The sequence below is a fragment of the Poecilia reticulata genome, chromosome 23 (assembly GCF_904066995.2).
Source record: "Poecilia reticulata chromosome 23, P_reticulata-male-v2, whole genome shotgun sequence".
Lineage (NCBI taxonomy): Eukaryota > Metazoa > Chordata > Actinopteri > Cyprinodontiformes > Poeciliidae > Poecilia > Poecilia reticulata.
In genome coordinates, this window is record NC_088852.1 from 6,155,057 (window position 1) to 6,170,837 (window position 15,781).

The following is a 15,781-nucleotide window of genomic DNA, read 5'->3' on the forward strand; positions in this document are numbered from 1 at the left end:
ATGTGACATGGTGTGTCATTAGTGGTGGGCATAAGGGGATTTAGCCCTTTACTAGCTGCTTGCTATTCTAGTTTTTTTTAATTAAACTGTATGTTAATCTTACGATTACAATGAAGTATTAGGACCATGCTAAGTAAAAAATATATTTTGAGAATAATGTCATAGTATTATGATTTTATATGATGGTATTATTCAATATTATAAAATAAGATATTTTATACTTTATATTATGTACATAAATATTTTATAATATCAACAAAATATTATGATTTCATTATAATAGCATACTATGAAACCATAATGACTTCATTGGTGCAATATTATAAATTTATTCTTGAAATCTGACTTTATTCTCATGTTACGACTTAAGACTCGTAATATGAATTTATTCTCATTATACTACAACTTTGATATCATAACTTTATTTCTGTAATTTTATTGTAATTAACCGCTGGCAAATATTTATAGTTATTGGGAAAACTAAGCACATACATCCTGCTTCAAAGGATATATGCGCTTTGAAGCAGCTTTGTGCCACAAAGCACACAAGTGCTAATAGTCAACACATATTCTTAATCAATAATCTGCAACTATGTGGAAGTAGGAGTTGGGGATTTTCCTGCCATCAAGCCACAAATAAATGTCCAAAGCAGCATGAAAAGCTCAGAAAAAGAATCGGCAGCAAATCTAATTTCAACTGCCAAAGATTCAAACTCTTCAGCTGATCTACAACAAAAGGTCAAGTTGGCCCAGTCAAAGTCCAGATCTAAAACTGAGAGGAGCAGGACCTCAAAACAGTTAGCGAATGCCCACAAAATGAACTGTTGCTGAAGCATTCTGTGTTTAGGGACTTTGGCTTGATGATTTAATCTCTGGAGGAAATGACATCATCTCATGTTTCCTCTTACAAAACATCATACGAGACACATCTCTACCAGCAATTAATGTAAAAAGAAGAAGAAGCACAAATAACTGTGAACAAATGCTGGTTTACATAAAAATGTATAAAATACAGCAAATTTCTGAAACAGTGTTCTTAAAACTGAGTTGTTGATTTTTTATTTTTTTCCAAAAAAGATGAGAACTTCTGGATTATTTATTTTTTTTAGAAAAAGTATATTTGAACAACAGAGTATAATATGTCAACCTAATAGGAGGAGTTGCATAAATAGTTATAAATAAATTATTTTTTGTATAAAAATTAATAAATATATTGCAAATTTGCTAAACAATGTTCTTAAAACAAAAGTATTTTTCAAAAAAGGTGTGAAATTATGGATTTTCTTTTGACTAACTGGATATTTGAACAGTGGGTTATATAATATTATTCAAATTGTACAAGTACTTATACATATAAAATACAGCTAATTTATAAAATGTTCTCCAAAAAAAAGGTTTTTCGCAAAGTGTAAAATTTGAGATTATGTTTTAGTTAAGCAGCACATCTGAACATTAGATTATATAAGTTTTCAATTAAAGGAGTTGCATAAAAAGCCTTAGATAAATGCTTTCTTGCACAAAAATGCAGTAAAATATAGCAAAATAAATAAGTAAAGTTTTTTTTATGCAAAAAATGTTTGAAATTCAGAATTATTGTTTAGATAAGTGGGATATTTGAACAACAGGTTATTTAAAGAAAGTAACCAAGCTTTGGCTTCAGCTGCAGGCTGACAGCTTGTGGTCTCTAATTTATGGAGCTTCACCCTGAATGGGAGCAGGGAAAGACGGAGTGGGAGAGGGGGAAAAGGTTTGTGGTTCTTTGTTTTTATCAGCCTGCTGCACCAGCAGGAAACACACGTCTAATTACACACACACACACACACACACGCACACACACACGCAGGTTTGCATGCTTCCAGCCAACAAGGTCATTTCCTGCGACACTGTGTATTTATTGCTTGAAATTAACAGAGAAAAACCAGCTTAAAGAGTGAAAATCTCAACATTTTTTAATACAAATCCCTTCACACTCTTGTGAAGTAATGTGGGGAAAGCTGATTATGTAACCTTTTATTCACGCATTAATCCAAGCGTGTCCAACTCTTTTGTCTGAGCGGTGTGTGCCGCGAAGCGCTCCGGGCCGAAAGGGGAACTTCAGGAACGAGTCAGTTGATATTTAAAACTGCAGCAGAGAGATAAATTAACTTCTCAAAAAAAGGATTGTTTATTTGAACAGCAGGGCGGACTCTGTTGGGCAAAGAAAGACACGAGTCGGCCCTGCAGTAGCCAGCGCAGCATTAACCATTAACTTATACAATCACGACCAGAAGTCTTTATAGTGTTCGGGTAAATTGGGTGTTTAATTGGTCTTGACTTTTATTGCCTCATTTTCGGCCTAAGCGCTGCAGGTTGATGTCGAAAGCAGCATTTTGTGTGAAATAAAGCTGATAATTGAAAGTGAAAAAAGGAAAAGGAAACTCAAGAAAATATGAGAAACTCAGCCCTTAACCTGCAGCTTTGAACGCAGATCTGTATATTAGATATATGTCAAGCGCCCTGTATGCAAATTCTTTGGTCAGGCTGCAAATTGGTGGTATTCCTGGCTTAAGTTTGCACAGAAAAGACCTTTTTGTTGTTTGTAGATTGTGATCTTGGCAATCCGGGAGGGAGAGAAATGCTCAGCATTATCTGTGCTACCAGGAAAGAAGAAGTGTGCGACATTAACGCATTTAAATTGACCTGCCGCTCTGCCCATTAATGTGGCGGAGGTGCTGGAGTTCTGCGTCACGTATATATACCTGTGCAAGATGTGTACCTGCACCATTCGCTTTATTAGGACAGAAATGGCCTCCTCTGAGGGAAACACTCCGACCTATAAGATGGTGAGTTGTAAGAATCCTCTACATATGCAACCAGGATGGTATTTTACTCAACTTTTTTCTATTTTAAGCCTGATTTCTCTGTTTTTTTTCCAGATGTCTTTAGACCCTGATATCAACCAACACTTTCAGGATGCAATAGATGTGATCCAGCAGCATTCACACAACGCATACTGCGATCCAGGTACGTCCTATTACATCTCAACAGATCGAAAACATGTTTGATGAACACAATTTTTAACTTAATTTCTCTTCCAGAGGGTAAATATTTTGAGACGCTGGGCAGCCAGCCGTCGTCTCTGCAGGTTCAGATGTCCTACCATGTCTTCGCACACCAATCTGACATCCCAGCTGTAGGCTACGACTGGAGCGAAACGGCTGTAAGTGTTACAAAGCACCTGCATTTTGGAAATCGATTAACTTTAGTCTTAATTTTAACACTTAATCTTGAATCTCTTAGCAGCACTCCTGGCCTCAGGTCATCCCCGACGTCTCGTTGAGCCACTCGGTGCAGAACGATTCGCCGCATTTCTACTCCATCATCCCACCGCAGAGGAACAGCAAAGGTGATTTCATGTTAAGGCTTATAATCTGCAAAAACACAAAATCTTACCAAGAATTTTGTCACATTCCTAAAATGTTTAAGGCAAAAAAAAATAATAATAATAATTTTTGATTAAAAAAAAAAAATGGAAAGAAAGAAGTAGTGATTTTTTTTCTTTTTCCAAAATCACTTTAGGCTATTATTTTAGAAAGGTGTCATTTTTTCTTCTAGTTTCTAATGCAAATATCTTTGCACAAAACTAACTTACAAGTAACTTTTCAGCAAGATATAGGAGCTTGTTTAACATAAATGATCCCTCAAAATTATTGAAAAAGTTCTATTTCCACTGGTAGATTATTTCACTTAAGACATTTTCCCCATGCTATAAATTAAATAATCTGCCAGTGAACTTAGCACTTTTTCAACAACTTAAAGGAATTATTTATTTAAAGCAACCTGCTAGTTACTTCTCAGTCAGGTTTGTCTTATTTCAAGCATACTAACCTACAAAAACCCTTTCAGCAAGAAATAGGAGCTTGTTTTAAGTTAATAATTCCTTAATATTGAAGAACAAGTACTAATTTCATAAACTGCCAATGGAACTAGAACTTTTTCATCATATTAAGGAATTATTAACTTAAAACAAGCTCCTATATCTTACTGGAAGGCTATTTTTAACTCAGTTTTGTCTTTTTTTTAAGTGTACCAAGTTATATGAACTAGAAACTGTTAAGATTTTGCGTTTTTGCAGTGTAAGAGAGCAACTTTTGACGTTTAATCAGCACTAAAACGGGTGTAAAATCCATGTTGGCAGGACGTAAGAAGCTGAGGTTGTACGAGTATCTCCATGAAGCCCTTAACGACCCCAGCATGGGCGACTCGATACAGTGGACGGACAGCAGCAGCGGCACGTTCCACTTCATCTCCAAGAACAAAGAGAAGCTGGCCGAGTGCTGGGGCCAGCGCAAGGGCAACCGCAAAACCATGACCTACCAGAAGATGGCAAGAGCCCTGAGGAACTACAGCCGCACCGGCGAGATCGTCAAAGTGCGCCGCAAGCTCACCTACCAGTTCAACCCGGATATCCTGCACAGGCTCGGCTCGGCGCAGGTACCCATGCACCTGCAGCGCCCGTCTGCGCAGGACGACGCCCACAGTCTGCAGGAAAGCCCGTCCGAGCAGAGCTACCCCGCGTCGGCGGCGGCAGACTGGCACGGCTGGTACGGACACTACCAGCTTCAGGAAGACTACGACCTGGCGGCGAGCTTCACCTCACACAGCTCAGCCAAACTGTGAGCCGACAGGCAGCAGATCCTGAAACTGTTTTGTCGTTTGGAGGGATTCTCTAAAAGACTCTCGTCTGCATGTTGCACCTAAATGTTCTGTGGATGATCAGCTAAAAGCAGCACACGATGTGGTCCAGTCATTTCAGCAGTTTCTGTAAATAATCTGTAAATATTGTCAAAAATGATGTTGAAATTGAAGTAAAAGATTATGTTCTCGTTTTGATATGCATCCTTATTTTTGAAGTCTTTTTTATCTGAGCTGTTTTGGTTCTACATGAAGAAACATACATTTTTCTCTCTAAACTGTTTTGATAGCTGTATATTTTATTCGATATTTTGTTTATTTACGTAGTTATACTCATTTAATAGTGGAAAACAGCTCTGTTCATGCAAGTTATTGAACACTGTAAAGCGTGCATTGTATTATTATTATTGAGCTGACCTTTTAAAATTTCCAGTGGCATTTAATAAAATCACCCAACAGAGGATCAGATAAAAAGATTATCTATAAATCTCCTGCAGGGCATCAAACAATCACTTTTAAACAATAAAAATAAGCTTTGATCTATATAATTTGAACTCTTACGGTTAAATTCTTATTGAAAAATAAAAAAATGTTTTTTAAAATATGAAAAATTTAGCCTAAAATATCTAACTGTGGAATAAATATATTAGAATTCGACCGTTTATTAAAAAGCTTATTTATTTGCAAAAACGATTTGTTGATGAAAACATTCATTTTAATTGTTTCAATAAATGTTTTATATTTGGAAAAAAAAAACTGCATCCCTATGCTTTCTTTCTTTCTAAACTTTTCATCTGTAATGAAATATTACAAAAGCCACGCGGAATAAATAAAAACTCAGACACATCCTGAGGAAAAATATCTAATTTGACAATTAAGCTATTCAAGCTTTAATCCTTGTTGAATGTCATTAAAATTATATTAAAATATGTTTGAAAATGGTGGAATAAATGTAATAGGATTAGACAACTTATTTTGAAGTTGATTTATTTGTAAAAACTACTTGCTAATAAAAACATGCATTTTAAATGTTTTAATAAATGTTCTATATCTGCAAAAAAGAAGAGAAAAAAAAAACTCCACTGCTGCGTTTTCTTCCTCCATGAATGAATTATTACAACAGAAAACATAAAAATTTAGACACATCCTGAGGAAAAGTGTGCCAGCCGTGGTGTTTTCTTTTTTCTCCTGAAATCGGAGCGCTGCGTTAAGGCTGCCTCCCATTCTGGGTCTTATCTGCTCCAGCGGGGAGGATGTGGTCAGTGTCGGTGAGCTGCCTGGTGGGGCTTTGTGGGATCGCTGGTCATTGTTTCAGGGAGTTCAGGCTGCAGGAGACGTTTGGTGATGTGCTAACATGGGAGGGTATAAGAAGGGCTGCGTGTCTCAGAGTCACCTGGGTGAAACTGCAAAGACTGAACTACGGCAGATATTCATCGGTGATGGTAAAGAGCACACAAGCTTCACTTTAACTGCATTATGTCCTAATATTAATTTTAAAACTGTATCAGAATTCTTTCCAGGACACTCAGTCGGACTTGGAAGTGATTTTAGAGTTTCTGGAGGAATACTACAGACAAAGCATTCCAGAAAATGGTACAAAAACAACAAGAGGTTAATTTTAATAAACAATTTCAATTGATTTTGTTTTTACTTTTTTTTTTCCAGCAGAAAATAAATCTTGTGATTCAGTTGAGCCTGTGCATGGAGGAGATGTGGCTGTGAGGAGTCAAACCTGTGATGAAAACTGGGCATACCATGATGCATCTGTAAGCACACGCACACACACATGCACACAGACACACACACACACACCGATACGCACGCACACAGACTCACGCATGCGTACGCGCACACACACACACGCACGCACGCACGCACACACGCAAGCGCACGCACGTTTGTTTCCCTGTTAATGTTCAACAAGGTAAAGTAACTAGAAATCTTTTCACAGGTGCACCTAAATATAATATGAATAAAATGTTAATTTAGTTTAGTAATTTAATTTAAAAAGGAAAATTTATGTGTAGAGTCACCATGAATTTTGACAATTTGGACTAAGAGCTTATGAAAAACCAAAAATCTGAACATTACATTAAAAAAAAAAAAATTAATACAGAAATCTTACGCAAGGCCCTATTAAATTAGTCTTAAGATGGCTGTATCCCAGAGTTTAATAGGAAATTTAGTGGAAGGAAAAGGTGTAGGTTGGCGCAGGCTGAATGTCTGATTTTATCTCAGGGAAAAAAAGGCCTGAAATGTTGTTCAAATGTTCAAAGCACAGCTTTTTTTAGGCAGAAGTAATTTTTACTTTTAATTCTGAAGGCCTTCAAGTCTGGAGGAAAAGTGGAGAAATGCAGAAGTTGCCATTGGCTGTGTTTCCACTACAAATGTGCCAAGATTTAGCTAATGTCAAAAAGCAACAACACAATTGTGCAATTGTGCATTCAGTAGTTAAAAGAAATAAATTAAATCAATCAGTCTGTATGTAACGAATCTATGCCAGCTGCACTTTTTGAACAAAATTAATGAATTAAACGAGTTTTTTGTTGACATTTTCATTTTCTGACTCCATCACAGGACGTCAAGCCTGTATTTCAGACCTTCCTAAACCATGATGCCCGAGCCGTCTTTGGCCAAAACACAACAGCGACATTGTCTGAGTGTGGGTCAGTGCCAAACTTTGTTTCAGCGAGACAATCATCCAAACACCCGGCCGCTGCAGCAGGGAGGGGTGAGTTCTCCTTTTTTCTGGTCATTAGACACTGTTATTGTCACAGTTGCTATTAGCCTGGGGGAAATAATACCAAGAGAGCAAATAAGAGACCTGCCCTTTACTGTAAAACACAATGGAGCTGTGCTTGGCTTAGCGCACCAGCTTATTTTACATATCTATCAGATAACCGCAGTGTTTACAAGTCCTGGCCGCTGACATACAGATCTATGATCTCTTAAGAGATTTTCTGGGAATGGATGTAGTTGAGGGAATGATTAACTGTAACCAGCATTAACTGCTGTGAATTTTCTATTAAACCTCTCCCCTTTAAATCCCCTTTCGTCACGTGTGCCGCTCACGGTTTGCTCAACACCTGCAGGCAGAAGGCTGCGGCTCTTCCACTTCCTGTTTGAGATGCTGCAGGACCCGAGCATGGCCCACTGCCTGTCCTGGGCGCCGGCGCCGCCCGGCGTGTTCAGCTTCTCCTCCAGGAACAAAGACCAGGTGGCGGCGCTCTGGGGCCAGAGGAAGGGCAACAAGAGGCCCATGACGTACCAGAAGATGTCCCGCGCTCTGAGGAACTACGCCCGGTCGGGTCAGATCTTCAAGGTGAAGAAAAAACTCACCTACCAGTTCAGCCGGGACACGCTGACATCGCTGCAGAAGGGCCACGGAGGAGATTCGTAGATCTACTGTACACTCTCTCTTTTCACATTTTACTGCGGTGTAAATACAGAACTAAATAAAAACTTGCTTTCACGTTAAATTTATAGTTTAAGTACACTTTGCTGTAATTCCTCTCATAACACACATGATGAACACAACCATCATGAGTGTAAATGAATTGTTCTTTGTCTAGAACTTGAACAAGTTTAAACGTGTTGTGTATTTTCAAAATTATACACACAGGCTAAGATATTTACATACACAATGCAACAACACAATCTTAGGTTGTATTGCAAATATCTTAATACACTTGAAATAACAAAGCTAACTTACAAATAACTTCAGCAAGATATGCAAGCTTGTTTTAAGTAAATAATTCCTTAATATTGATGAAAATGTCATTTTAAGTTAAAGATTTCATTAGTGGAACTTTTTCATGAATGTTAAAGAATTGCTGACTTAAAAGAAGCTCTTATCTTTTTGAAAAGTTACTTATAAGTTAATTTTATCTTATTTTAAGTGTGCTAATATATCTGCACTAAAGGAAGTAGAAATACATCATGATGAAATGACTGAAGCGCACTGCAAAAACACAAAATCTTACCAAGTACTTTTGGGCAACTATTTTAGTTCACTTAAAATAAGACAAAACTAACTTACAAGTAACTTTTCAGCAGAAAGTATTAACTTCTTTTAAGTAAATAATTTCTTAATCTTAAACTGCTAAGTCCACTGTCAAATTATTTCACTTATAATAAGACATTTTCTCATGTTGTAAGTGAAATAATCTGCCAATGAACCAGTACTTTTTCATCAGTAATAAGGAATTAGTGACTTAAAACAAGCTCCAATATCTTGCTCTAAAAATTAATATATTTGGTAAGATTTTGTGTTTTTACAGTGCACCGACACTGACATTAAACTGAGTGGAGTTGGGAACCCCAGCTTCTTTAAATTAAACAACATTTTTACTCAAGGAATTATCATTTTAAGGATATGAATAAATGTTTCTAGAGGTCATCAAAAGTCAACCAGCGCATTTAGAATTACAAAATAAAACAATCAACTGTGTTGCACTGCAAAATCTCAAAATATTACCAAGTATTTTTGGTCTAGTTTCTAGTCCAAATATCCTAGACTTAAAATAAGACAAAATTAACATAGAAGTAACTTTTCAGCAAGAAATGGGAGATTGAGTCAAGTCAATAATTTTTTAAAATTGATGAAAAAGTACAGATTATTTTTCTTAAAATATGGGAAAAATGTTTTGTTTGCAATAGAAATCCTGTTAATGCCACCTGGTAGCATTAACAATGTTTCCCTTATTCTGACTGAAAGATTTCCTCTGATTATTGTGTTTGCACAGAAAGTCTCTGAGGTTTGAATCCAAATCTGTTTTGATTTTTGATGCCTGTTAGTTGGCGTTTGGCTCTCAGCTGGATGTAATATGGAGGAAGTCGACACGTACCTTAAAAACCAGAGGGTGTCAGTGTAGTCCTTCTCAAAGCAGCTCCTTCATGTTTCGGTTTCTTCTTATGTTCCACGAATTACCAACTGGATATGCCACCGTCAGGCCCACTTCCCCATATCCACCATTTACTGAAATGCAAATGTGGAAGTCTGAAAAAAATGAAATTACGAAAGTTTTTCCAACATTTTCTCACATTATAACCACAAACTTTTATGTATTTGTATGAACTAAATAATAACTGTAAAGTGGAAGGAAGAGATACAAAGCTTACAATGTAAAATCTCAATAGTGTGGCCTTATTCAGGATTCACCTGAATAAGATCCAGTATGTACTTTGTTTACTTTTATCTGTTTACAGATAAAAGTAAACATTTAGAGGCTGTGAAAATCTAGAGACTGAGGCAGTTGTTCAACTTCTATCAGGACAACAACCATAAAAAACCAGAACTAAATAAAACTGAAGATTTGTTTACAGCAGACTGGGCTTGAATTAAAAGAACTCAGTCTATTGATGTTCAAATCTGCCAAATACAACAAGACTTGAAGCTGCATTTGCAGCAAAGTGCAGTTCTGCAAAGAATTGACCCAACAAATTTAATCAAAAGCAACTTTGTTGGAGTTAAGAGTCCCTCCAGACGTTTGAGCATTCCTGTTGAACTGCAGAGTTCTGGGCTTGTTGTCGGTCGTTTCCTGCAGCTTTGGCATTTAATCTCTCTTTAACCCCATCAAAGCACAGACCTGACATATAGTTTGATGAGCCAAACGGTTCAACCAGGACTATTAAATTCACAATAAAATTCTCCACATGCACGTGTCAAATGTCAAGGTTTATGATGGCTTTCTAAGTATAGAGTATTTTGCCTCCCTCCAAGCATCTCCCCTGTATTTATTCTCTGGGTCGGTAAGCCTGCTGTTCTTGGCAAGCATTCCACCTGGATTAAATCGATATCTGGAATCTGCACCGGCTCCCTGCTTGTCATGTTTAACTTTTCTTTCAATATAAATCAACAGATTCACTGAATGTGCTGCACTTCGTTTGAGAATGACGTCAGCCCGAAACCCGTGACAATGACGACACCTTTTCCTTTTATATCCCACCCTCCTGCTATTGTTGTTCGTCTGTCAAGGGAATAACCCCAAAATAAGCAGGAGGAGCTCAACGAAACTAAAATACAGCTGCAATAACATCAGCAAATACTTATCTCTGGAACTCAAGTGACAGAGATAATTTCACATTCTGAACAAATGGAGGCTGAAAATAGTTTAATTTCGGTTAATCTTCCTAAAAAGAGCCTGAAAACCTTAAAATAAATTTTCTAATTAGATGCAAACAGCCGTCTTCAATACTTTGCTGTTTAAATTGATTGTGTCATTTGAACTAATGGATTTAACATGACATTTGTTTAAGGTTTTAGCTTCCTGAAATAATGGCCGAAGTCATTTTTCTTTTTTTGCCAAACGTGATTATGGCAAAAAAAACAAACGAACAAGAAGATGTTTTAGGCACAAACAATCACTATTATTATTTTAGGAAGGTGATGATCTGATATTTATGAGCCAATGATATAGAAATCTAGTAATATTTTGTTTATTTTACACAATAAATGTGCTATAATTGCAGCACAGAGCTCCACCACGGAGAGGAGGAGCATTACTCCTCTCAATATAAGCCCTTAAAGCCAGTCCCCCCCCCTGGATCTGTCACTGGTCCTCCAGTCTCCCCCCTACTAAGACTCATCCTCATCAGCTGCTGTTTGAGAGGATCATCATCGTTTCTTTTAAACTCTCATCATCATCATTTTGTTTACCTGGACTAAGGCGAGTCCAAAGACTTAAAGTCACACCCACTGACTGCATCTACCTGCAGAAATCTAAAGTTGCCTCGCAAGCCGGCTCAAGATGCCAGAGCCAACAAAGAAAGGTAGGAGTCCTGATTATAAGCTGCCTTCATGCATTAAAAAAGTCCAAATCACACCTGCTGCTCTGCTGGTTTTAACCAAACTCTGGGTGAAAAAATAACGTGTTGAATAGAGTATGGACCTGGGATGCAAACGGAGAATTTATTTCTATTAATACGTCTTTGAGGGAGAAGACAGTTGCTTCTCACTGCAGGGGATCCATCACTTTGCGGCTTCCCTGCCAGCTCATACACAGGAATACTCAAAGTGACTTTGACAGTGGTATTGTATTACTGATGCATGCATGTCTCTGCCATCTTTGGTGCAAGAATTGACCCGAGGTGTGTGGATGGGTAGTGTTGTTGCGCCCCGACTGGAGAAAGATCCGATGATGGAGAGCAGCGCAGGAATGTGGTGAAGCAAACGTCTCAGGAAGGATGATGCAATTTGAATTTAGAGAAGCCATACAAGGGATAGATCCTCTAAATGCCTTCCTGATGACTTGTGTAGCCAAGCAGAAATGGCCTATTTTGTCCGTCGAGACCGTCCCCCTGCACATCCAAATTCAACCAACCACAGCATCACAACCCACCTTTTGTCCCGCCCAGCAAACCCGTTTTCATCTGAACCTTCATGTCCATCAGCACACTGCTTGTGTCTGTCATCATAGGCATTACGCCTCTCGCCAACTCCTCGTTAGCAAAGCCGTCTCCAGTTCTTTGGACACTCAAGTACATATAGAATAACTTGAATGTATTGTTTAGTGTTTGGGTAAAAGGATGCAAGTTTTAATGGCTATTTAAGATTGGCTGGTGCTTTTCCGTGTTTAGAGTTTTTAGAGTTAGCCGAAACACAGACATTGAAAGTAGGACTTGGTTTAATAATTTGACCGCAGTGAGACGTCACTAAAGGTGAGAAACGGGGAACGATTCTAACACATTTCCATTACCATTTAACTGGCATCTCAAAAGGATAAATCAGGATATTCATTAAGATCTACTAAAGATCTTTAGGAGCTATTCTTCAGCCAAACTATAGATTGAAATTTTCAGGGTTTAAAATATCTGGTTCTTGGAGATGAATCCTTTACAACAGGTTGACTTTCCTCCAGATTTTAGTCAATAGCTGCGATCCATTGACCGTATAACTGCTCAATTTGACATTTCAAAAATAAATTTGCTAAATGGAAATGTGCCAATTTAAAAAAAAGAAAAACTGGCAGTAGGATAAGGCGGGTTTTTGGCCGTATGGAAATTGGTTTATTTTGCAAAAACCAGATCAACAACAATCAGATGTTGCAACTGGTGCAAACCACAAAGAAAACGACAGAAAGTGGTAGGAGGATGATGACATGGCATGTTGTTTTAATGACTTATGGCAAGAACAAACTTATTCAAGTGTGATTTTAACTGCCTTTCTTATTTAATGGAAACACAGCAATTGCAAAATTGCATTTTTTTTTTTTACATTAGCAGAATATTGACCAAGTTTTGCCCACATTTGTAATGTAAGCACAGCTTATGGTAGCTATAAATCTTTGCCAGAAGCAAATCATTTTTCCTCAAAGTAGAAGCTTCCACCTAAATCTGGCCATCAATGAACGTCTTTTCTACTATGGCAACGGCTATTAGGGTAGAATCAGTCCTGATCTCTATTTAACAAAGAAAAACATGGTGAAACGAGACGTTAACCAATAGCTCCAGTCCAAATTAATTAGGAACAACTTTTGAGAAGCTGAGCAAGATATCAATAAGTTTCATGGTTATTCTAGAGCATCATCTGTACCTTAAAGTTGTTTGGAGAAATTAGGGCCATACTAAGAAAACAGTAAAGTTAGAAAATAACAAAGATAAAGTCATGTTAATGTCATGACATGAGACCACAGCTTCTTTTGTTTTTTACTTCTTAGTGTGGCTCTAATACTCAAGTCACAGAAGTCAGTGTTTTTATCCAGACATTTTTCTTCCAATAAATGCTCTTTGGTTCTTTTTCTTAGGACAAATTAAAAGCTGTAGATGGAAGAGAAAATTCCTTTAAACTCAATGTAGAAACTTGTCTTGAGTTTAGCGTTCTCAAAGCCTGGCTTGGTCAGCCCAGTGGATCGACTCGTCTGTTTCTTTGCTCATTTAAGATTTAGAAAGTATCGCTTTTAGAATCAGAAACACGTTATAACAACTGTCCGTCTGCAGCCATCAACGTTACACTAAGCCATGGCAAAGTAAAGCCTGCAACACATCCTTCCCAAAAATAGCTACCAAACCAGCAGATAAATGAGTGGAAAACCATTGTTCTTTAAATGAATCTGAACAGCTGAGGAAGGGGGGTGGGGACAGCGCCGTTGTTTTAGACACCCAAGTCAACATTAGAAATGGTCGTCTGTGGGTCTCTTGGGAAACAGATTCTTGTCCCTGGAATAGTTCAGAATGAACGCACTTTTAATCCCTGCGCCTTGTTCGGTGCCATCTCCAGCTATTGCCGCCCAACCTCTCCCCCTATTCCTTTCCTGCCACGCACCAACACAGACGTCTCGCTGCCACTTTCCGCTAGAGATGGATCACTTAGAGGTCAGGCACTTCCCTATTAAACTTGCCCACATGGCCCTTTGGGGTTGTCCGCACTGTTTACAACCTCTTAGTATCAATGGTTGCAAGACCAATGTCTTCACCTCGTGATATTTATTATATCCAATCCATCATTCTCTCCTGACTCTGCCTTCTGGCCATGTTGCTTTGTGTTACGGGATACCACATCATTAATCTAACCTGTGGTAAAAAGGGGAAGGGCTGTCAGCAGTTAATTATCACCTGAGGGCAGTTCTCATCTACTTCAACCAAAGACAAAAGGAGTCACAGATAGAAAAAAACAAAGATAGGAACAAACAGTCTTGCTATCAGATTGCCTTTGCCAACATCATAAAGGTTTATTTAAGGAAAATATAAAGCTGATGGCAATTTGGCTCTCATTTGAGCCTATATGAGCCCTCCTGTCTGCAGGCCAGCACGGACAACAGCTGCACATACCTGCAACCATGTCAGCTGCATTGGGAGCCCTCCGGGGTAAAACAAAACCTTTCTCCACACTCATTATCTCAGCGGTGATGAGACCAAGAGGCCGAGGGTCAGTCTTGGGTGGATGATGTGACCCTGCAGGATTGTGGTCGAGTGGCCAGCATCGCATTGTTATGAAGTGAGACTGGGGAGTGGTTCATTTTGAGACCGAGAAGGAAGTTTAATGGGCCCTTTAAGAAGAGAGTACACAATCAGACTTGTACCGATGCCATTTTACAGAAGTACAAGATACCAACAAAACAAAAGTCATGGCTCAGTCACTTTTTATTTTAAAATATTCATTTTCAACCTCAAATTAACAACTTTTCTGAAAGTATCAGTATGCGAAAAATATTGTGCTTCAATTAATGAGTTCGAGATTGAACTTCCCTCTCCCATTCGGCCACATCTTTCCATCAAAAAAGTTTTTTCATTCTTCCTCTGAGCCTGTCCCTATCCTGTTTCCAATGCCTTTATGCTGAGCTCAGTGTTAGTTTTAGTTTATTTCCGTTGACAGGCCAGTCTCGGGTTACATTTATTAATGTACAGTTGAAACAGTTGAGACCAAACCTCTCTTGGTTTAAGCTAATTATTAACATACATAGGGTCAATCTGAACTTGGATTTCCACCATCATGAAATGACTAATAAAGGAAACTCAATCATTCAGGCAGGTTGCAGGCAGTGGATGTGCAGTAGTGGTGTTGGTGTTGTGTTAATACTGGTGATCAAGCAGCAGAGTGTCAGTAGTAAGTATCTAAGTATCTTGTTCATGAGTGATGTTAGGAGCACGAGACGGAGAGATCTTCAGTAATATGGGTGTTGCTCTGATTGGTTAAAAAAAGAACTGGGCCAAAATGCAAAGCTCTGATTTTACTGGCCTGTCTTCATTCTGACTCTCACATTTGACTATGAGATATGGATAATTACCAAAAGAATAAAATCCCAGACAAAAGCAGCTGCAATAAGCTTCTACTGGCTCAGCATTAGAGGTTCTTCAAACATAACTAAGAGGTGAAAACTGAGCGCTGAGACAGACCCAGATTATTGAGCTTGGAAAATAAACATTTTTGAAATTAGGACATCTGACATTTTCTTTGTTTATTTAAGATACCTACAAAATCAAAGTATTTCAAGTTGCTTTCCTAACTGATCTGATTACATTTTTAAATTTCTACCAGAAAAAGCATAGACTCTGGCAACTGGAAGAAAGCAAATACAGTTTGTGTTTCACTGAAAATGTTGCATTATATGAAGCACCTTTAGGATAACTTCATAGTATGAGGAAGCACATTTTTACTATGCTAAGTGTT

General features: G+C 38.0%; 3 protein-coding genes across 18 annotated transcripts in view; all 3 read left to right on the plus strand.

Annotated features, from left to right (window-relative positions):
* Nucleotides 1-2,593: 2,593 nt before the first annotated feature.
* Nucleotides 2,594-4,872, plus strand: spic (Spi-C transcription factor (Spi-1/PU.1 related)). Of its 2 annotated transcripts, none has more exons than XM_008400532.2 (5): nt 2,594-2,822; nt 2,916-3,003; nt 3,078-3,199; nt 3,283-3,385; nt 4,178-4,872. In XM_008400532.2, exons 1-5 carry the CDS (start codon nt 2,748-2,750, stop codon nt 4,657-4,659), a joined length of 870 nt encoding a protein of 289 aa, XP_008398754.1. In that variant the 5' UTR covers nt 2,594-2,747; the 3' UTR covers nt 4,660-4,872. The 2 variants fall into 2 exon arrangements, with proteins under 2 accessions (XP_008398754.1, XP_008398753.1); XM_008400531.2 differs by having other exon boundaries at nt 2,596-2,822; nt 3,280-3,385.
* Nucleotides 4,873-5,927: 1,055 nt separating this feature from the next.
* On the plus strand, nt 5,928-8,120 carry spi2 (Spi-2 proto-oncogene). Its single transcript, XM_081604316.1, has 3 exons — nt 5,928-6,116; nt 6,195-6,267; nt 7,767-8,120. Exons 1-3 carry the CDS (start codon nt 5,928-5,930, stop codon nt 8,072-8,074), a joined length of 570 nt encoding a protein of 189 aa, XP_081460442.1. The 3' UTR covers nt 8,075-8,120.
* Nucleotides 8,121-11,207: 3,087 nt separating this feature from the next.
* mybpc1 (myosin binding protein C1) overlaps nt 11,208-15,781 on the plus strand; it is a 31,622-nt gene continuing 27,048 nt past the window's right edge. For 8 of the 15 annotated variants that reach the window (XM_081603687.1, XM_008400509.2, XM_008400511.2 and 5 more), the window contains exon 1: nt 11,208-11,445. In XM_081603687.1, coding sequence (XP_081459813.1) covers nt 11,424-11,445 — 22 coding nt within the window. In that variant the 5' untranslated portion in view covers nt 11,208-11,423. The remainder of the gene's footprint in view (nt 11,446-15,781) is intronic. The other 7 variants (XM_081603688.1, XM_081603690.1, XM_081603689.1 and 4 more) reach the window with 1 other exon arrangement.

Coding starts and splice junctions, on each gene's coding strand:
- spic (XM_008400531.2), top strand. CDS start 2,748: ATGTGTACCTGCACCATTCGCTTTATTAGGACAGAAATGGCCTCCTCT. Junction 2,823..2,915: donor ACACTCCGACCTATAAGATG/GTGAGTTGTAAG, acceptor TTTTTTTTCCAG/ATGTCTTTAGACCCTGATAT. Junction 3,386..4,177: donor ACCGCAGAGGAACAGCAAAG/GTGATTTCATGT, acceptor CCATGTTGGCAG/GACGTAAGAAGCTGAGGTTG.
- spi2 (XM_081604316.1), top strand. CDS start 5,928: ATGTGGTCAGTGTCGGTGAGCTGCCTGGTGGGGCTTTGTGGGATCGCT. Junction 6,117..6,194: donor GCAGATATTCATCGGTGATG/GTAAAGAGCACA, acceptor AATTCTTTCCAG/GACACTCAGTCGGACTTGGA. Junction 6,268..7,766: donor ACAAAGCATTCCAGAAAATG/GTACAAAAACAA, acceptor CAACACCTGCAG/GCAGAAGGCTGCGGCTCTTC.